This window comes from Alosa sapidissima, chromosome 19 (assembly GCF_018492685.1).
Source record: "Alosa sapidissima isolate fAloSap1 chromosome 19, fAloSap1.pri, whole genome shotgun sequence".
NCBI classification, from domain to species: domain Eukaryota; kingdom Metazoa; phylum Chordata; class Actinopteri; order Clupeiformes; family Clupeidae; genus Alosa; species Alosa sapidissima.
The window spans coordinates 10,201,754-10,223,924 of NC_055975.1; the positions used below are offsets into that span (position 1 = coordinate 10,201,754).

The window sequence follows — 22,171 nt, forward strand, 5'->3', positions numbered from 1 at the left end:
ACAGTGTCATTTTCAGTCAGAACAAATATATTGGTCAAGACAAAACCAACATTAAATCAATATTTGCCAGGGGTATGAGTTTTGTTCCTAACTGTATGTTAGTGTTTAATGTGTTCTCAGGCTCTAAGGTTTACCAAATCCATTCATTAGCTATTTAATTAATTTGCTGAAATAATAATTTATTAAACAAAGAAATGTAATACATTTCCATTAGCCCTGCAGATTGTTTCATTATTATATGTCTAGTAGTAGATATTACACCCAGATATATTTCTGGGTGTCAAGGAGATAGTTTAGCCTACTGACTGCAAAGCTCTGTGTCAGCTAGCCACTCTTAGCTTAGGCTACATACACAATCCATTTAAAGGCATTACATTACCAATACAGTATGTATGAAATGCAGTCCCACTGGAGTCAAGAAAATACAAGACAATGTAAAGTGCAATGTGATAGTGCAAGCAGCTGTGATCTGTAAGCAGTTAGGTTTAGCCTGAGGCTAACTGTGACAGATGTGGTTTTGACAGAAATAATTGTTTTTGATTAGGTATTTTTTCCCCAATATAAATTAAATTCAATATAATTCACAAAAATATTATTTAAATATTATTATAAGCCCTTTTAAGAATACGTTTCTCCACACTCGAGACCAGTAGGTGGCAGTGATGTTCGCACAACCTGAATGTCGATTGTTGATGACGTTTAAAGAAGTCGACCCAACACAACACGCCGACCGAACAGAACACGCCGACTTATCAACAAAATGGTGATTTTACCCCTTTTTGTACAGCTTTTTAACAATTTCTGAAATATTCCGAATCTATTGTTAGTACACTGTACTCGACTAGTTTAACTGTAATTCACGTTACAGTATAGCCAGCGATTTGGCGAAATGCTGGTGTTTTAGGTCAGAAACCAATGAAATAGCCTCCATTCTGCGCCTCTAAAGCAAAGTATTGATTGTCTGGAATTAGCATATGGTTTGGGTGTGTAGAATTCCTTCTCATGATTTGAGAAGAATTTGTCATATTATTGATCTTCATGATGACATGTTTACATATGTGCTGCCAGGCTGGTTGTTCACTTGTAGGCTAGAGCCAGAGCAAGAATGAAGAAATGTGGAGCTCAAACTGTAACTGTTAGACAAGGAAGAAGAGTTCTGATAAGGATCAACTTGTACTTGTGTTTTACTTGTGTTTGCTCTCAATGCTGTGTGACTGTTGCGGAGAAAATAGTCCATGTAATGTCGTCCATCCCTAGGATATGGCTCACATACAGATTCTTTGTCTCACATACAGAGCTGATAGGACCTGGGTAACTACCTGGGAGAGGATAACAGTTAGCAAAACAATAACACACAATAGTTTCACAATAGCCATTCACACCAGAGTTGACTGTGGTCCAAAGCATGTCAAGAGGTGGGTAGCTAAACAGGGACTGACAACCCCAATCAACCCTTTTGGATAATCAATCAGTGTGTGGAGGCCTTGGTATGGAAGGACATGGTATTGCTACAGTGACTTGGTTTGAACTAAGAAAATTCAGAGACATGGTAACCCTAGTCGGACCCTGGTCTTTGGTTTAAAGGTGGTAGGCAATTAGATTCTTTGTATGTGCACAAGTCCAACTGTACTCACTTTCTATTGTAGGGTAAACAGAAGAAGACAAAGAAGTTTGCCACAATGAAGAGAATGATCAGTCTCAAGGATGCACGATTGTAAGTATAACATTACTTAGTTTATATCATTATAACTGTTTATGGATTTATGTCACAGTAACACTTCACCTGTGCTACACCTATGATTACCCATTAAAAAATATTTAAAATTAGCAACACAATTAGTGATTTTCAGTGACACTTGATCTTGTCAGGTCCAGCAACTAAGTAAGCAAATATCAGAAACCCCACCTGAAACTAACTTTTAAGGCCAGTGTACACCATGGTCAGACATCTGATAACGTTGAGATGGTTCATTAGCGTCTGTGGCCCAAAATTGGTGTGGTGTGTGCTGTATTGTTGACACCAGCAGAACTCCATAAGTTTGGTTGCAGCCGCATTGTAGCTTTTGGTAAAGGTAAAAGGGTCGCTCTGATTGGCTGTTTAGCTTGTTTACCTGTTGCAAGTGTGGTGTAATCATCAGATATCCCCCTATGGAGATATGATCCTAGTAGTTTTGTTTTGGCTCTAGATGACTGGATTTTCAAATTACAATGTATTGAGTATTGCAGAATTGCTGTATTGGGGTGTTATCGTTATCATGGGCAAAGTATCGTCATGGTATCGATTCCTGAGTTATTCTGTGATTCCCACCTCTACTGACAACACCGGTGCCATTTGCAACTTATCAAACATATTCTTTGTTAGAAGAAGATAATTTACAAAACTGTTTGTGGTGAACAAGAATCATGTAAAAACAGTAAGCAAACACTGTTTTGTTTGCATTTTGTATGTTGGCATTATGTACAGGCACAGAATCACGTGCAAGTTGGCCCCGGATAGTAGTCTTTGCAGTGTGTTCCAGTGCAGCTTTTTTGGCCCAATACAGGTAATGCAAAGTGACTCAACAGTCAGTCAGCATTACCGCTAGTGCTTTGAAGGCTGCATGGGGTGCACTTGGCACTAGGTCAGTGGTGACAGTGACATGTCTCTAAAGGACATTGGAAAAAAAAGCCAATTAGCATGGACGGACCAAGGGTTATTCAACCATGGTTTTAACTTGTGTCAAATGAAACAGGTTATACCTAGATTGTGAAAATTCAGATGGGGTCTGGAGTGCAACCTTGGTTCAGTACTTAACTAATTAATCCAGGGTACAGAATGAGGTGAAGGATTAACCCTGTTAAGCGGTCAGATGGACACTTTAACGCATTATAGACACAGGTGAAAAAAAACAGCGATATGACTCCATCCATGCCATCCATTCATGATCCAATTTGGTTATTAAGTCATTATGCAATAATGGGCTGATAATTCTCTTTCCAGGTCCAACGGCTCGTTTTTCTCCATAGACAGTAAAATAAAATATTTTGTCCTGCTATTCAGCGTAGCCTTTGAGAAAATGGTCATCCTACTACTCACTTGTTGCCTCAAACTAACAAAGTCCTATTTTTCACGGAAGCCTAAACGTTACCCCTTGATTATATCATCTGGCTGCCCAGCTACAGTAATTACTCTGTTAAAGTTAAGGGATTTTGTTTTACCCTCACTAAAATGGAGGCGATGGTGACAAGGTTTACAAGTTGTGAAAACCGGCTTGTTTTGCTACTAAGCAAAAAGCTGTTTTGCCCATGATGCCGGTCTTAACAAGCGAACAGTAACATTTCAAAGCAAAGTGTAAACAGGGCCTTCCTTGCTGCCATGGTAACATGCAGTTTCTTACTTCATTCAGCAAACCGGAGAGTAAATAAATGGGCAAATTTCAGTTGCTGAAATAGATGTGGCCTTTAATGTCTTTTTCTTAATCTTAATTAGAGAATTACCCAAGAAGCTAACTCATTTCAAACTGTTCTGTTATGTGATTTTCAGAAAAGATAAGGATAAATCAAAAAAAGAAGTGAGAAAGAAAGAAGACCCATCTGAAATGAAAGAAAAGGAGGTGTAAGTAATTTCTCCAAAGATATGTTATGGTTTCTGTGGAGATTCATTTGGTAAATTCAAGAGAAGCAAAAATATTGAATCCATGATGTCATTTTTTTTCCTCCAGGCCAAAGTATCCATCCTGCCTGTTCTTCCAGTACAACACACAACTAGGTCCCCCTTATCACATTCTTGTGGACACCAACTTTATTAACTTTTCCATCAAGGCCAAATTGGATGTAGTGCAATCTATGATGGATTGCCTATACGCAAAGTGTAAGTACCTGAGTCTAAACCCAGTATGTTTAACATGAGCACTTGGGGTTTGATAATCATAGAGGCCTGTCCACACCAAGTACTATAACTGGGTCATTCAACGTCAGTTCAACCAGGGCCCACGCACTTAGGTCTCAAAAAATTCTGAAAAAATTACCAGGTGTACCTATGTTAGCCAGGAGACACACTGTAAAATTACTCTTATGTAAGATCAATACTTTCCAAGATACAGCCAGTTTTACAGGGGGTGTCGATTTTGTCCAGCCTCTTTTTTTTGTCAAAGTTCACAAGCCTACAGCGCAAGAACTAAACCATGTAGGAGGCTCAAATTTTGCATGGTGGTACATAAATAGGAATAGTATGTAGCAAAATCGTCACGTTTGGTCTGGATAATCCTGCATGGTCATAGCTGTCCCTCAAAGTTAATACAAATTTTATTGGAGTTTTTGGCTGGGCTCTGTTTAAGCCTTCAGAAGACATATTTGTACTCAACATAGGCTCTTGATTTATTTTCCTTACTGAGATAAGTAGAAACACTCTCACAAAAAGCAATGAACAGAAAATAAACCCCCTTTAGGGTCTGAACAGCAGACCTCACAAGTCTGAAAAATCATTTTGGTTATCATTTTCAGAGCACCCAAACACCTTGTGGGAATGTAAAAAGATTTTTTAAATATGTTTTTCCTTATTCTCCATGATCCCTTATTTTTGAAAACACCGATTTGACTTATGCAAATCTTTCTTTTTTATTTTCCACCCTGAACATGGGCAAAATGCCCCATTGACATCAATATGTTTTATATAGAGTCACCACACTGTCACCTGTGGTTGAATAGAGTAACCTGTGGTAGCTCTATACAAAACATATTGATGTCAATGGTCAGAGTCTATTATTTGTATTATTGGTCCATGTCAATGGTTCCATAATGGAGATTTTTGACCATCATTTTCAGTTATAAACACAAGGTTGTAACAAGTGCTTAAAGAAAATTGAACATATTTGGAAGTGGTTTACAGTTTATGATTTACATACAATTTGCCAGATGTATATTAAATAGTATTGTTTACTTAAATGATTCTGTGCACCTTTAAACGTTTAAAAAGCTTAAGTGTGGTTTGTGAACTCATTTGCTTTGCTATGTATTTTGTTTGTTTGCTAGGTATCCCTTGCATCACAGATTGTGTTTTAGCGGAGTTGGAAAAGCTGGGAATGAAGTATAGAGTGGCATTAAGGTATGGAATTCATGCACAAGGCAAACTCCAACAAAGTGAGAATAGGCTCTGCAATGAAAGTGTGTTGTAAGGAGATGGATGGCTAGAATAGATCTTGAGTGAGACAGAGAGAGAACAGATCGTCATAGATAAAATAACTAAGTCAGAGAGACAAAGTATGAGATGTTGAAATAAAGATACAAAATGTTGAGGTCACAAAGATTCTACCATTTGTTTTTTGCTGGTTTACCACTTCAACACAGATTATTAACACAACTGTTGTCTTAAATGAATATCTGCAGAATAGCCAAGGACCCACGCTTTGAGCGTTTACCGTGCGCACACAAAGGAACATATGCCGATGACTGCCTAGTCCAAAGGGTGACACAGGTACCTTTTCTTGATGTATAGCTCACATTCACTTTTCATGTCATGATGCCTCGAAAGGGAGTATTATTTTGGTAATTATTTTTCTTCTGCTCTAGCATAAGTGTTACATTGTGGCAACAGTGGACAAAGACCTGAAAAGAAGGATCCGTAAGATACCTGGTGTTCCAATCATGTACATCTCCAATCACAAGTTAGTGTTCATTTTTACCTCAAACAAAACATTTCTGTGGAGTCTTTGGATTGATGCATTCTACCATGTGTGATGTCAGATTGTCAGAGTGTTAAAAGGTGCGTTCAAATATGGCAAACAGTGGCGAATGTTCGTGGTGAACATGTTTTCTTTGAACAGTTAAGTTTGAACAATTTGGTGTTAACATTCCATTGTAACGGTAATTGCATTGTTACCTTCATAAAGCTCACATCCAGTTCCACCCTATGTTCGCGGAGAACTACCTCCGCAGACTGTTTGCGATTGTTTGCAAGCGTTCCCCCGAAAACCCAAGGCAAACGGAAAACTGTTCGCAAACGTTCGCCTATGTTTGGGAATTTGAATGCACCTCAGAATTCCCACTTTAAATACATTTTACTCTAATTTGTCAAAAAATAGAATTATCTGAATTTGGACCTGACTTAATCCAGTCTTCATTTTTGTTCTAAAATGTATGCAAATTAGTACATAGCACATATTAGATACATATTAGATTTTTACACATCAAATTTGACCAAACCTGCAATACAAAAAATTGATTGACTAGTACGTAATCAAACGGTGATATCTATTATTTTTTTTTTTTTTTTTTTTTTTACCTTATTGCCCATGGGGGGCTATTTTCTTATGTTACTTCACCCTTCACCATCAGCACCCCAAAATTACAAGGAATAGCCTGCTTATTTTCCACAAATTTGCTGACAGAAGTTCTCTTTAGCGAAAATGGTCCTAGTCTATAATATAAGTGATGCAGTTGGCTCTTGAGATTAAGGCATTGTAATGTTTTGTGATTTAGACATTCTTCACAACGATCAAAAACTCAAATTTATCTAAAAAATCTTCTGGATATCAGGAAGTGGTTTAAGTTGACAAGACATTACTGCATAACCTGATAATTTTAGGATTTTTACAGATTCTTAAATGCGAGAATTAAATGGCCTCTTGTCCCCGTCTCCCATTCAGGTACAACATAGAGCGCATGCCCGATGATTATGGAGCACCAAGGTACTAAGTTACAAGAGGTTGCACCAGATGGAGATCATGTTAACCTGTATTATTTTGAACTGTTTACACATTTTAAATTCATTTGTGCATTTTCCATAAGCAGCCCTAGTACAAATGTTGTAAATAATGGTGATTTTGTTTCTGTTTGAATAAAAAAGCAAGTAAGAAATCTGTTCGAATGAAGAAAAAAATACATGTGTGGAATGTTATTTGGCATGAATGATAAATAGTCCAAAAGAAAGATGTGTGCTCCTCAATATGGGGTTGGGGGCTATAGTTAATTAGCTCACTTTATAGTTTACAGGGAAGCTGGCACCAGATGAATAGAGTGCATTTGAATTTGCTCAGCCAGATCCATCTGGACAGTGTCCCATTGAAACCGATAGCCAAAATAATCCAAATCCTAGGAACCAATCACAACCACTTATTATCTATGTGGCAGACAGAGACCACCGTTGTTGAGCACCACTTTTGTTTTTGTGCCTGTCAGTCTTTGCACTACAACCCCCCCCCCCCCCAAACACACACACAACATACTATTCATTCATTATTTATTTTTGAGGAGCAAAAAAACACAAGTATTTTACTCTCTTATACCCATATAATGAGATGTAATAAAGACAATCTTCAAGAATCAAGAAACAGTGTTCTGACAGTGGAAAAGTAAGTCACTCATTTTGGATGGTGACTAGTGTGCTACTATCTAGCTTACATGTAGTGTTGAGTGTAATTGCCACTGTTCTTTCTTAGCCACAGTAAACCTTTCTTTCTCAGGCTCTTGGGTTTGTCACTAATGTGGATTATGCAGCAAGGTGCGTTCACTCAACATTGTTTTGACTGTGAATGGTGGAATCTGTGTCATGTTTTTGAGTGAAGTATGTATGATTGTCAACTTCTATGCTGGACAAATGGACATGTATGTTTAATGTGTTGCTGAGAAGAGTCGTAATTTGTAATGATTTATGTGATCCACTGTCAGTCTCAATGATATCAAGGAGGGGATCCTATCCTGTGACCAGGTGGGAGGATATTTTAGAGTGGGGGACATCATTTTGAAAGCTAAACTGTGTTGGAATTTGCACTGATGTGGCCAGGACAGGAGTATGGCTGGGTTTAGTTTGTGTTAGTGGCTCATGTTTCCATGGTCTTCAAATTAATGTGACTATGAAGATATAATGTATAATGCGTCATCCACAGCAAAGCTTTAGCCAGAAAAGCCTTACAGCATAACCTAGGGCAGGTTTTCATATGCTTGTGGTAGTTGCGAATCTAACAAAAAAAAAGTGACCGCTACACTTAAGGCTCTTTACTGAGCTGTCGAAGGAAATGGGGATAGAGAATGAACATCTGCTCGTTCACAATGGAAAAAGTTCTGCAGAGTCAGAGTGTGGGAGCTGAGAGAAGATGTCATGGCCTACCTCAAGAATGAAGACCCTAATCTGGCCAAGCATTTTCAGGACAAGCAGTGGCGGACCAGATTTGCCTATGCTGTGGAAATTTTCAACAAGCTTGACACACTGACCACAAGGAGGATTTTGGAGCTGGAAGATGCAGTGCAATGATTCAGTGCATAGGCTATGTGCGTTTGGCTGTAGCAGTCCCAATTAACTGGCAATGTTTCTGGTGTTCTCTGCCAACCTAGAGCATTGTGCACACGTCTGGCCAACAGGAGAATTGAAATGGTATTTCCCCTGACCTGCAGGGATCGCAAAACCTTCAGTGGGAGAGGCACCCTTTCCAAGCTGTGCCATCACAGCCTCTGTCAGATTTGATGGCACTGGCCAGACTAGAGGTCAACAGTACAGTGCTGTTTGAGACGGTCACCCTTTTACAGCTTTGGATTGTTAATTTCCAGCAGGAGTTTTCCTGCTTGGCTAGAAGAGCTACAGATGTGTTGATATAATTTGGCACCACATTTGTGAGAATATGCATTTTCTACTGAATAAACAAACATATAACAAACGAAACAAACTAAATGCTCAGTATGACATCAGAATGGCATTCTGAAAACCAAACCCAGAAAAGACCTGCTGGTTAAAAAGGTCAACTTACCACATACATCTAATTAAATTCCATTGTGTGCCAATGCCAGCATCATTTTAAAATAGTTAATTAAGTAAAACTGTTGGTGTTTGGGCTGAGGGATGAAATGTAGTCTACGTGTTTGAGCCCATGAGTCTGAGCAGTGGTCTTGTGGTTTTGGTTTTGCAGACCAATGTTAGGTCGCAAACTGAATAAGGTCGTTCATTGCTGCCATCTTAAAAAAACAACTCAGATCTCAGGTCCTAATGGCTACATACCAGCCTAGGAATTTATATTCAGATGACTGGCATACAGTAACCTACATAAAATAAGCGCAATATATAGTATAGAAGACAACAGAGTATGCACACAGACAATATAAAACTGCAATGTCTGTTTAGTGCATTCCATATGGCATGGCACATATGCAGTAGCGTTGGCTACTCAGCCACAGGGTGGACAAGCTGGCCTGTCACTGAGCATGCGCACATGTAGGAAATATGTAATGCGTAAAGCTTGGCCAAAAAGTCTGGATTGGTTGATAAGCGGCACAGTTTGGTGTCACAAGAAGATAATCTGAGTTAACATTAGGAAGGGCGTTACGGAGAGAATGCAAGGGAATTTAATTTATGACAATAACGGACCGCCTCACTAGCTGGTAACATTAAGTATTTTAATCAGTTGCTATTTTATATCGTGAAGTTGTCGTTAGCTAACGGTAGATGCCGGGTATGGGTGATCTGTGGCATTCAGTCATTGTTTTCAATCATCTATGGGCAGTGGCCAGCATTGTCGGTTCATCGTGCGCGGCGAGCATTTATCGATTGGAAGATGTTCTGTGGCCAGAAATATCGCTTTAGTGAAATTGAGCTCTAGACTACTTAGTTGAGCAAATTGTTTTCTGTAGTTAGCTGATAAGCTAGCTGTTGGCTAACGGTAGGTTATAACCTGAATGCCTGTGAACCAAGAGGACATTTAACGATAGCCTATAACGTTATGTCGGACTGAATTTATTCTCTTTGGAGTCAACGACTTCTAATGTTAATAGCTAACGCTAACTAAAAAAAGAATATGAACTAGTTTACTTTCGTAACGTAAATGTGTTGAAGTCGCTCCTTGCCTTAACGTTAGTTTGAAACCCACATTGACGTTAACGTTAGAGCCACACGTTAACGCGGCGTTCGCTAAGGATAACGTTACTCGGTCAACATTTTGTGGATGTCAAGAATCGTAACCTTTTGCGATTTCTACGCATCTTGGATTAAACGAAGACAATAGAGCAAGACCGAGGTGTCTTCGGTCATTGAGTGCTCCCAAGTCAGAAGGCTTCGTTAACATGTTCCGAGTCTGCTAGGCCATCATAAATAAAGGCATTGTGCGGTGCATGGTCAACCAGACTTCTCTACCATCGAGACTGCTTTATAACTCAGTTTGTGCGTGCCTTTGGCGTTGCATCTTGATAAACAGTGGTTGACGTGATTCCAGGTTGACCGACATCGGTAATGTCATGAACTGTCGGCGTCTGTCACCTGCTGCGGGAGTGTCCATCAGAATTCAACGGACTAACGTTAAGTAGCAAAGTGCGCGACACCTCTGTGCCAAGTTTGAACCAAGACAACAGTTCAGAACAGTGGGAACAATGTTGCGGTCCACGGCAAGTTTGGGATGTGACGAGGAGAGAGAGGAAGAGCAAGAGGATGAGGGAGACGAAGATTTACGGGATGGAGGAGTCCCATTTTTCGTGAACCGGAGTGGACTGCCAGTTAATGACGAGACTTGGGAGCGAATGTGGCGGCACGTTACCCGTATACACCCGGACGGCGATGCAGTGGCAAAGAGGATACGTGGAGCCATTGACCTGCCTAAGGTAGGTTTGTTTTTGTTTACATTATATTATTCCGTTAGCCAAATGGAATAGAACGTTAGGAAGTAGCATCAATTTCTAACAAATAAACACAAGTTGATATAGTCAACAGGTAACTGTTTATGGGAAAAATAGGTTACTGCATCACTCAGTAAAATACTCACTCTATAAAAGCACTTGGATTTGTGGCACCCTCTGATAAAAAAAACAAACAATTCCCATATTATTTTGAGAGTGAGGAAATAGAAGGTCCATTTTCTAACAGTTCTAACAGTGTAAAGTCTTTAAGCTTTTAAAAGCAGTAGCTTAACGGATTATATCTGACACAGATTCCTTATTCTCTGAGCCTAGCTGAAGTGGTCTAAATCTAGTTGTTTTTTTAATATGAACGTTTGTGCAATCAAAAGTATGTGTATGTATGTCACTGTATTGCTCTGTTATGCACAGTTTGGCCATATTCAGCAGGTAGCCTTGTCTGACTCCTTGTGAAAAAAAAAAAGCCCAGGGGCTTTGAATGTGAAGAATTGTAGGGCAGCTCATCAGCCATGCCTTTCTGCTCACTTGGCAGATTCCAACACCAAGCGTGCCTACATACCAGCCAACCAACAGCATCCCCCAGCGCCTGGAAGCCATACAGAGATACATCAGGGACTTGCAGTATCCTTCTAACTAGATGAAATATTATACTGCATAGCGTCAAGTAAATGGATAGCCATGTGGTAGTCACACTGTCATGTTTTATTTTTACAATATTTGTCTACAATAATCAGAATGCTGTATTAAACAGCACCAGATGATGCTTGACATGTTGGTTTAAAAGTCTTGTTTTTCAGAGATTAGCCTGCATAGCACAAAAGGCTAGAAATGAAGCTACCAAGATGTGAAGATGTTACCAGGCTACTAGTGACCCCTGAAATATTTACTAAATATGAATATTTCATGACATGCTTGCATCCATGCAAAATGTATACTACCAGCGCCTAAAGTAGGAATTGTAAATTGGTGGATATTTCATATACAAAGTTACAACTGGTAGAATCTAGGTCACTGGGTCACGTTATTATACTATATTGTTTTAGTGAAAGAGTATCAACATTGCTGTATCAAATTATTGCCTAAAGTCTAGCAAACCATGCAATTACACATTAAGATTTGAACAAAAGTGTTAATTGATATAATCAACACTTTTGTTCAAAGCATTGGTGTTTTGTTGTACACTTAACAGTGTTTTCCAGGTACAATCACACTGGAACACAGTTCTTTGAAATCAAGAAAAGCAGGCCTCTCACAGCGTAAGTGCGCATAATTGTGTTATCAGACTTATATATATCAAGCTTACATGGAGTCTATAAAAGCTGATTTAACCAATCCACTCACAGCAAGGAGAAAGTTCTTGAGAGTTCTGGAGATTTTATATTTCAGAAAGACAGAAGAAATGGGAAGTTTTGCAGGTAGTAATAACAGCATGGGGAGCTTTGTGCCAGAATTACTAGAATGACCAGATATAGGTCTATTACATTGGTTAAGAATTATAAATGGTTCTGAGTCTTTGTTTTGATATTTTTGAATTTGTAAATATTACAAAAGAAAAAAAAGGGGTGGGGGGTTCATTCAAAACAGGTACAGTGTTTCCCAGACATTGACTTATTTGTGGCAGCCCACCACAATATCAACATTGACCACCACACAATGATTTAACAGGTTGTACTAAATTGTGATTAAAGCTGGTTAGCATCATGACCCCGCTGCGCTAATTTGTTTAAAAATGTTGCATTCAAGTTAATTCTGCAAACCAACCAACACAAATAGAATTCAATTCTGTGGGAAACACTGAGGTAAAGATAAAATCCTGGTTTATTCTGATGAGTGTCATGAAGTGAGAGTTCTGCTCCATTGCAGTGGATTCTCTGCTTAGTAGCTGAGGTAATGTATACTACTGAACTAGCCTGCTCTACCATTGCAGTGGATTCCCTGCTTAGTAACTGAGGTAATGTATACTGCTGAATTAGCTTGCTCCACCATTGCAGTGGATTCCCTGCTTAGTAACTGAGGTAATGTATACTGCTGAACTAGCCTGCTCCATTGCAAGCTAGCTGTGAGGCTTCATTTAGCAGCGTAAAATAATTTACCGTACGCAGAAATGTGATCTCAAAAGACGGAACTATTAAGTGTCTCTTCACACTTGTCACGTTTGTCATGGTTGTGTTAGAAAATGTGAGTAGCAGGCTGATCTTGTCACAAGACAGCTGTGTCTAACTGACTTTAGACGCTCTTACATTGAAAAACTAGTCAGACTACTTTTTGCATTAGGCGTGGTAGTACAACAGCTAGTATTACTGTTGACATTGTTATTTTGGTGAACATGTCTGCCCAATACCTGGCCTTACAATACAGGCCTTAGCTAAAGCATTGTCAGTTACATCAGCCCACCCCTTTTTACATTTTTGTAAAGGATTAAATAGAGGCTGCTGCCTCTCATCTAAGTGCTTGAAGATATCAGTAGACCTACTTGATTTAACCAAATTTATGTAGGCTAATTACTCTTCTGTATGATAATTAAAAATGATTCACGAGTTGATGATTGCTTATGACTTAACTGAATAGTGTTCTGTGAAGCCAAGATAAAATTTAAAATGAAAAGGTGTTCCCTGGTGAATGCATTGCAGTCAGGTGTGTGTTCACCTTTACTCTGTACATGGGTTTCTTGGAGTTCTTTTAGGGGACAGAGACCATTGCTGACACCCTACCCAGACCTAGAACAAGTCATAGTTGAGGGCTTTCAACTAGGTCCATACAAAAACAGGGCATGTTGTTTTTTTGGCTCGCTGAAATCTGTTTTTCAGTTCCGAAAAAGTCTCAGGGTAACGCCACACAGGGCATCTGCTATCTCCATAGCCTGTGTGTCTCACTGGACTGGCATTTTACAGACCGCCCATTAGAGAGTGGTCAGCCTGTTGATGGAGCAGGAATTGGAAGACCCCAGGAACTTCCAGAACGTTTATGGAAGAACGGAGTATTCTCAATGTTTAATCCATTTAGCAGCATTCTATGTTATTGCATTTAAATTGCATTTTGTTTTTAAAAATAGCAGAGCCTATCAGAACCACCAACATTCCTGAATCTAGCTCCATACTCCTGGGGGTTAAAACACAAAGCCTCATTGGTGTGTTTTTCAAACTTTCTTTCTAGGTTGATGGATATCGCAAAGGAGATGACCAGAGAAGCCCTACCAATCAAATGTCTGGAAGCTGTGATCCTTGGAATGTATCCTTATCATATAGGTTTGGAGTGCAACTGAACAAAGTGATGAGCAGGTTACTGTGGTTTGGTGCTGTCTGACTATGAGGCTTTAGTCAGATTAAGTATAACTGTTAAATACTAAGCATTGTGATATTAGTAAAAATCTATATATTTTTAAACATATCACTCCAACGTATGGACAACTACACTACATATCTTTAGTTTGATATCTTATCAATAAGTCAATCCACTTTGTTAACTTAGTCACACAATCACACACCAGATCACACCATAACACACCATTACTTCTGTCTAGCCATCCAGGCTGTGCACCATGGACGGCTTTCCTTCACATGAATTAAGTCTAGTCCTTCACTAAATGCTTTTTTCAATAGAGTTGAAAGTTTTCATTTAGTCTAATACTAGGCTTAATCTATGTACAGGAAACCAACCTTATGAATGTCAGTGGTCTGAGATGGAACACCCATGGAAGAACAGCTCTCACAGCGTGCCAGAAATATTAGTTTGCATGCTAGCAATCTGTGTCAATTGGTCTGTTGGTGTTTACAATTAAATTCCAATTCAAAACATTATTTATCCCTGAGTAGCAATTCCAAAGAAATCAGGCATAGTAACGTATAGGCTACAACAGGACGTGTAAAAACAGCACATGTCCGACAAGAAATGGCAGAGGCGGTACAAGACAATACAAGAGTGACATGACAACTGGCTGCAGGGGTTAGTGTCCAGTGACTGGTAGCCTAATGAATTAGAGACAGGTGTGGTGGCACAGCGACTGGTAGCCTAATGAATTAGAGACAGGTGTGGTGACACAGCGACTGGTAGCCTAATGAATTAGAGACAGGTGTGGTGGCACAGGGTTTGCTGTACACTCCTTGCTATGTGGTCAGAATGACCACATTTGCTTTGTCTTGGCTTGTGGCAGTGTTCCTAGCACACGCTGCCTCTGTACTTAACCCTTAAAGGTGTAGGTTTTTGAACGTTCTAAGTTCCGCAACAATTGAAGGTTCTAAAATTCTATGTTGAATTCAATGAACCCAGATATTCTTTAGAACGTTCATTTCTCAACATTCCCGTCACACCAGTGTGACGGTACTCCTTTAAGGGTTAACCATTTTTTTTTGCCTTTATCGAAACATTGTTCAGCATTGTTTCTGTGAATGCTCGTTTTCTGTTGCCTTCTCTGATGCACGTCTCCTAGGTTATATTTGGAGTTTGGAGAGCTCCAGCAGGATATCCTGTAGATGGCCAGAGACACTTCCGTAGTAGGGCTTCCGCAGAGACGCCTCGGCCCACGCCAAGGAAGCTCATGGTGGCATCCTTGTTACTCCAATGAATAAAGTGGGCTAGTACTGTAAAAAGTCTGGGGGGTTCATAGCAACAATGTACTGTATGTTCATTCACTTTTAAATGCAGATATGAAAGAACATGAAACACTGACTTAAAAACAACAACATTGAGTAAAAACAAACAATAGACAAACAAAACTATGCCAGAAATCAGCTGGTCGCCACAACAGCAGCACCACGGCATCGCCTAGGAACCTTCATACCTCATACAAGGTTTTTTCATGCATTGTATGTAGTTTAGATTGATCTGCAGTAACTGTAATTGTGCAGTTTTGTTGATGGATTGTGCTAGTAAAATACAGCACCCTGCTGTTCCATAATGTAAGTCAGAAAGACAAAGTATTAAGTGATCAGACAGACTTGTGAGATTTAGACTTTTTGTTTGTACAAACCCATTTCTGAGGGATATTGTAAACCCTCTGACAGCATTAACATAATGCTATATTGAAAGATGACATCACTTGTATGGCGTGGAACGTCACTGAAAGTAGGTCATTTGGAGAGAGACTCGACTATAAATGGAATTACAATGATATTGTAGTTAGACTTAAGCTTTATGATGATGTGTGCACAGACAAATCACTTTGAATGGGCTTTTTACGTCATATCCAACTCATTCATATACTATACGTCGCTTTCTGTGTCTGCTGCTAAATACCATAAACATAAACATCCAAAACACTTCACACTCATGCTAGGTGATATTTAGGGGCAGCCGTGGCCTCCTGGTTAGCGCTTCGGACTTGTAACTGGAGGATTACCGGTTTGAACCCTGACCAGTAGGAACGGCTGAAGTGCCCTTGAGCAAGGCACCTAACTCCTCACTGCTCCCCGAGCGCCGCTGAATTAGCCGTGAGATTAGTGTGTGCTTCCCCTGTGTGCTGAGTGTGTTTCACTAATTCACGGATTGGGATAAATGCAGAGACCAAATTTCCCTCACAGGATCAAAAGAGTATATATACTTAAAATGTAAACATCCAAACACACTTCACACTCATGCTAGGTGATATTTAAACATCCAAACACACTTCACACTCATGCTAGGTGATATTTAAACATCCAAACACACTTCACACTCATGCTAGGTGATATTTATTGCCGTCATAGTTCTGCTTTGTCCCCTCCCCTTCACCCCACCCCATTGAGGACCGCAATGGAAATAAGCTTTTTAACTTTATGCATTATCCTTGATATCTTTGTAAGAATGCACATGAGAAGCAGATATTTATGTTGTTTTCCAAAATATCGAATAAAGTTTCTATCTATCTGTCTATCTATCTTTCTATCTATATATGAACAAACTGACAGACACATGGGCACACAGAAATCCCTTGCTTTAGAAGGAAGTTTGATGTTTTAGGACATTTTAGCAATACAGCCTAGTATAACAAATGACCACCAAATCTCCACTGATTGTAATGCAAGAGGTGTTTGTCTTTAGTCCTCAAAAATCACGTTTGCACCCCTTGGTTTATTTTTTAATGAAAGGATGCTCTAGTTTTTCTGTTTCAAAAATAACAAGAGCATGCCTAACATACAGTGAATGTGAAGACAGATCTCTTAATGGATGGAGTCAGGTATCTATTTGCTTGGAATGCCCCCCATGACCTACAGAAACGTTGTCCTTAACCCAGGTGTTGTCAGTTACCTCACCAACTGTATGGCCACGGTGGAACGCTTTCCTCTCAGCTTTAAAACTCAGTTCTCAGGAAGCCACTTCCGTCACATCGTGCTCGGCATCCACAGCGGCGGACGCTTTGGGGCGCTCGGCATCAGCCGACGGGAGGACCTCATGTATAAACCACTGGAGTTCCGTACGTTGGCCGACTTGGTGCAGGAGTTCCAGGGCGCATATCAAGGCTACTGGCACACGCTGCGTAAAGTGAAGATTGGTCAGTATGTGTCACATGACCCTCATAGTGTGGAACAGATTGAGTGGAAGCATTCTGTCCTGGACGTGGACAAGCTGTCCAAGGAGGAGCTGAGGAGGGAGCTGGAGAGACACACGCGTGACATGAGGCTGAAGGTGAGCTTCGGTCAGGAGTATGAATTGTGCTCTCCTCACCAGATATTTCACAGTGTGTTCAATTTGGATGAATGACCTTGTTGGAGTTTATATGCTTGAGTCCATAGTGTTGGCAAGTTGCTAAGGGCATTTTTACTCTTAAGGTGCTTTCTGACTGCAGGAGTTTGTGTTTTTTTTCACAGGGTCAAACCCTCAGGTGAAGGGCTGGCTTTCCTGCCCTGTGGTAGCATTTCTCACTTTGGGAACCAATAAGAATTCAATTATTTGTGTGCCGTCAGTGCTTTTTTCACTCTTAAACAGCCAGCCATGTAGCAAAACAACTCTGACATTTTGATTGGTTTACTCAAAGGTTGGTTTACTCAAAGGTGTTCTTTGTTATCAACTGGTCCATTAAGGGCCCTGTAGATGGGGACATCTGCTGGCCACTTCATGTATCTCACATGTGATTTAGCAAAAGTCATGTGCTTAGATGCCGATATGTCCTTTCCAGTAATGTTTTTTTTGTTTGTTTGCTTGTTCGTGTGGTCCTGAAAAGTGACACAATAGTGAAGCTGATTTATAAAATTCATGGCCAATTTTGAGAACATGTAAAGAACATGTAGCTGTTTTGCTAGTTAGCATATTTTAGGATACTTGGGCAAAGGTACAAACAACTGTTTGCTTTCTATTTAAGAAGTGTGTTTATGAATTTGACAAACATTCAGTTACATTAGACAAAGAAAAAAAACATTTGTTGAAGGTATTCATCAAAGAGAAGTGAAGAGTTGATAAAACCGCTTACTTCCATGCACTGCGTATTGATATCGCTTCACTGATGATGCGTGATATGTATTTTAATGACAATGCATCCTGTTTTCCCAGATTGGAAAGGCGATCCCCCCCTCCCCCACCAAAGACAGGAAGAAAGACACTGGCTCCCCACTACGCAACCCGGGCAGCCCCATGCGCCGGAACAGCCGCAGCGATAGACGGTAGGGTGCCACTGACTCAGCCCTTTTCCCTTCATGTTCACGTTGCAATGTCTGCAATGATAAGAACTAATGCACACTACAGAAGTAGCCATAAACAGGAGTATTTCAAGGGCTGCATCAATATGGACCGAAAGATTTTATTTATTAGAATTGGGGATTGAAGATTTTATCCTGTATTTTAGGTAGAATAATTGAGTGCGGAGTGTTTTGTGGCTACCCTTTTCCCCAGGCACTTTGTGCTATTAGCCTTTGTGGCAGCAATCTCTCGTTGATGTATCATGTATTTGATTCCTCTCCAAGTTGCTATTTGTGTACTAGATGATTGGATGTTAAATATACTGGTCATCACAGGGTTTTATAGGAAGAAGTTATTATATTACTCACTTCATTTTTATATTATGATGATTTCAAAACTGTGTACCCAAATGTCTTTTGTGGTCTAAAAGGGCCTGGGAACTATAGTCTGACTATGCTTTTGAAATAACCCTGTCGGTAGTTGGAAATGTATTTAGAATTGTTTGGACAGCAGCGTCTATACAGCCGTACTGCATTCACGTCATGGAATGCAAAGAATCCAAGAGGAGCAATCAGCTCTCTACATTTCTGTGTGTATGAATGGCCTTTGTTTCCCGTCCTTTACGTTCTGAAACTCAACACATTATAGAAGAAGACTTACTACATTTATCTTATAGCAGGATGGTGTGCACAAATAATTCAAATAAATGAAGAGGAGCTAATAATAACTGACATGTTCTTCAGTAAGAACCTACTAAATTTATCTTATAGCTATAACTGACACATTCTTCAGTAAGAACCTACTACATTTATCTTATAGCTATAACTGACATGTTCTTCAGTAAGAACTTACTACATTTATCTTATAGCTATAAGTGACATGTTCTTCAGTAAGAACCTTCTACATTTATCTTACAATCTTGTGACGATAACAAAAATAAGTTGACTCATATTCCTTGTCTAGTCACGGTAATGAGACGTTAAACCGAGGTCCTGACTCATTGTGGTCATTAAAGATCCCATGGCACTTATCGCAAAGAGTAGGGGATTTCCCGGTGTCCTGGCTAAGTTCCCAATCTGGCTCATTCAATCTGGCCCCCTAATCATCCCCCAGTGTAATTGGCTCATTCACTCCATCACTATCCACCTCAAGCTGGTGTGTGGTGAGCGTTATGGCTGCCGTGCATCACCCATGTGGGTGTTACGCATTAGTGGTGGTTAGTGAGGTTCCCTATTCAATGTGAAGCGCTTTGAGTGTCGTGAAAAGCGCTATATGGTTATGGTTATGGTTGTGCTTTTGTCCAAAGCGACATACAAATACAAAACAATATAATACTTAAAATTTAACAGGGAACAAATGAAGATGTTGGTCAGACTATAATAAGGAGAATAGCAATAATAAACAACCATGTCAATTTAATCAATAGCCTAATGAAATAAACAATGGAAATGAGGGAAAATAGCAATAATAAACAATAATATCCATGTAATCAATAATATAATAACAATAACATGGTAAGACTACATTAAGGAGAATATCAATAAACAACAATGTCAAATTAATCAACAGCCTAATGAAAATAAAACAATACTATACTGTACAGATCGTTAGCGCATATCGAGCGCTTAATGAACTAAGTGCATGTTGAACAGATATGCTATATAAATGTAATGTGTTGTTGTTGTTGTTTCATAGGAGGGATTTTATATATTTATAATGAAATCAACTTCAACATAATACTTTTTTGTTGTTGTTATGTCTTTGTTGCAGGCCGTCAGGGGAAAAGAAGACTCTTGAACCTAAACCTCCATCTGACATGAATGGATACCAGATTAGGGTGTAATCTGGAGAGGATGTGCTTCTTCTGCTACAAGTGGATACCACTGATTTTTCTACTTTTTTTACTCTTATACAGTTGATTGTGCAGTTGATAGAACTGTTGGATTGTTTTTTTAAACAATCAACTGAGTATTTGGTCGTACATGCTGACCACCATGGGACTAATTTTAAGACGATACAGAAAAGACATGTCTTTCAAGTACACAGGGTTTGAGTGATTATCATATGAGTGTGACGTTTTGCTGTCTTTAAGCTTTTCCGAAGGTTCTGTACTCTGGTGATGTCCCCTGGAAAAAATCTAGCATCTGCATGATGCTACAGTGTCCAGAACGTCCGATGATGAACGTTCTCTGTACCTCTTATATTCTTTTTTACTCATCATATTGTACCTATAGCCTTTAGACCTGTTAGAAAGCTTCCGACATTTTGGAGATACATGTTTCCATATCACATACCTAGTGCCTTTGAATCCTTGTCACAACATTCACCTTCAGTGATATGGTCTCATGTTGGAAGCCAAGACAGCAGAATTCCAGATATGCCTCCTTGTTGCAGATCTATGTAGTCATGCAGACACCTGTCAATGTTATCGGACATGTTTTGCCTCTCTCCAGTGCACTGTCTACTGCACTCAAAAGTTTCATGTACTAGACTCTGTTTAAGTTCCGCACTGTATATCGTAGTGACATAATGAGCCAGTCGCCCCTGCCATTTCATCTAGGGCTTGGCAGATTCCGTCCAGGATGTTCAAGGAATTCGCCCCTATTGGCTAGTAGAGCTCATTACATATCAATTTTAAATGGCTGAAATACATTTTACATGGCTACATGAATTGAGATCCAGTTGTTAAGAGACTTGACAAATTGTAGCTCCCTTGGATTTGGGTTATGTTTATGTGAATGAACCCTTCTGACCTGAGCTACACCACTACAGTCCAGTGAGACCTCTACATAGAATGCTAGCTCCAACCTTGATAAATCTCGAACTTCAGAGGTGTCCCAGGTCAAAGTACGTGATAGCGTGCCGATGGGGGAAGGGTAAAGTACAACAAGAATTGTTCTGGGAGACCTTTGAAGTGGGAAATCTGACTCAAAAATGAATTCCAATTCATGATGCCATCTGAAATTTTACTTTCAGTCATTTATCAACAGTACTCAGTGGTATCCAATACCTGTAATAACCCTGATTAAAGGTAAAATGTTTATTACCATGTACTAAGCAGCTATTTTAAGTACCCTTTTAAAGTTTTGCATGGCTGGATGATTTCCATGGATTTGTTTTCCATGGGAATTGTTGATGTGACCGGCCAACTCAAACCAACTAATCAAATTAATTACCAAAGTACCAAAAAGAAGAGAAGAATACTCACAGAGAGGTTTTGCATGCTCTAACATTTGCGTTACACCACAGATATACCGATGACTAGATTCTAAGCCTATTGCTATGTGGAAAATGTTACATTATTGTCAATTAACAAAAGGACAATCAGAAATGTTAACATTTGCCACTTTGCGTAGGGGAAAGCATTCAAAGCATATTTCCTGTGAGATGGTGGCACAATTGTTCACGTAATTGTTTGTGTATTTCTTCAGATAATAATGACAAATGCCTTTCCTCTGTCATACGTCTCCAAAGACTAGAGACCACCTTAGCCCTTGAGCAGACAAGTATCATGAAGCAATCTGATGCGTTGTGTTGTTTTTCTGCCGTCCCTATAACTAGTACATTGCACCAGACTGACAACAGCATCCTGCCAGCCTGTGACTAGCATAAGAGCGATGCTATTAGAAGACATGAATAAAGTCAGATTTACTCATTTTAACCACTTTATACAATGTTTTTCCATTGGACAGTTTTTCAGTTGTATTCTATTGAAGTGTCTTCACACTGTGCTGTTAAGATTCCTGTAGTGGATCAAAATAGAATTGTAATATTGAATTGACATGTGTTTCTTTGTTATTGACTACATTTTTTTCCCTGTTTAAGCCAAACATGTGAAAGAATTTGAAACGTACACCTGTACCTGCACAAGAAGTGCATCTAATAATCTCCCACGATACAATCTCCAGTAATGACAATGTCTGATATAAGCAATCATAGAGTGACTAATATCACGACTGATATACTATCACAAGGGTTTGTCTACTGATCTGTGTTT

The 22,171-nt window shown here is 39.5% G+C and overlaps 2 protein-coding genes across 3 annotated transcripts; both read left to right on the forward strand.

Annotated features, from left to right (window-relative positions):
- The first annotated feature begins 650 nt into the window (after positions 1-650).
- fcf1 (FCF1 rRNA-processing protein) lies at positions 651-6,834 on the forward strand. The gene is made up of 8 exons (XM_042071210.1): positions 651-763; positions 1,647-1,714; positions 3,524-3,595; positions 3,702-3,850; positions 5,011-5,083; positions 5,365-5,452; positions 5,548-5,642; positions 6,624-6,834. Exons 1-8 carry the CDS (start codon positions 761-763, stop codon positions 6,670-6,672), a joined length of 597 nt encoding a protein of 198 aa, XP_041927144.1. The 5' UTR covers positions 651-760; the 3' UTR covers positions 6,673-6,834.
- Positions 6,835-9,188: 2,354 nt separating this feature from the next.
- vash1 (vasohibin 1) lies at positions 9,189-21,955 on the forward strand. 2 transcript variants are annotated; one of them, XM_042071209.1, is made up of 8 exons: positions 9,189-9,355; positions 10,173-10,554; positions 11,120-11,208; positions 11,787-11,843; positions 13,741-13,815; positions 16,806-17,187; positions 18,049-18,158; positions 19,945-21,955. In XM_042071209.1, the coding sequence occupies exons 2-8, from the start codon at positions 10,327-10,329 to the stop codon at positions 20,015-20,017; spliced, it is 1,014 nt and encodes a 337-aa protein (XP_041927143.1). In that variant the 5' UTR covers positions 9,189-9,355; positions 10,173-10,326; the 3' UTR covers positions 20,018-21,955. The 2 variants fall into 2 exon arrangements, with proteins under 2 accessions (XP_041927143.1, XP_041927141.1); XM_042071207.1 differs by having other exon boundaries at positions 9,189-9,345.
- Positions 21,956-22,171: the final 216 nt, after the last annotated feature.

Bases quoted from the DNA above. Each gene is read 5' to 3' on its own strand.
- fcf1 (XM_042071210.1), top strand. The intron at 5,084-5,364 runs GTATGGAATTCA...GAATATCTGCAG, and splicing joins AAGTATAGAGTGGCATTAAG to AATAGCCAAGGACCCACGCT. The intron at 5,643-6,623 runs GTTAGTGTTCAT...TCTCCCATTCAG, and splicing joins ATGTACATCTCCAATCACAA to GTACAACATAGAGCGCATGC.
- vash1 (XM_042071209.1), top strand. From the start codon at position 10,327: ATGTTGCGGTCCACGGCAAGTTTGGGATGTGACGAGGAGAGAGAGGAA. The intron at 11,209-11,786 runs GTATCCTTCTAA...AGTGTTTTCCAG, and splicing joins AGATACATCAGGGACTTGCA to GTACAATCACACTGGAACAC. The intron at 13,816-16,805 runs GTATCCTTATCA...AGGTGTTGTCAG, and splicing joins GAAGCTGTGATCCTTGGAAT to TTACCTCACCAACTGTATGG.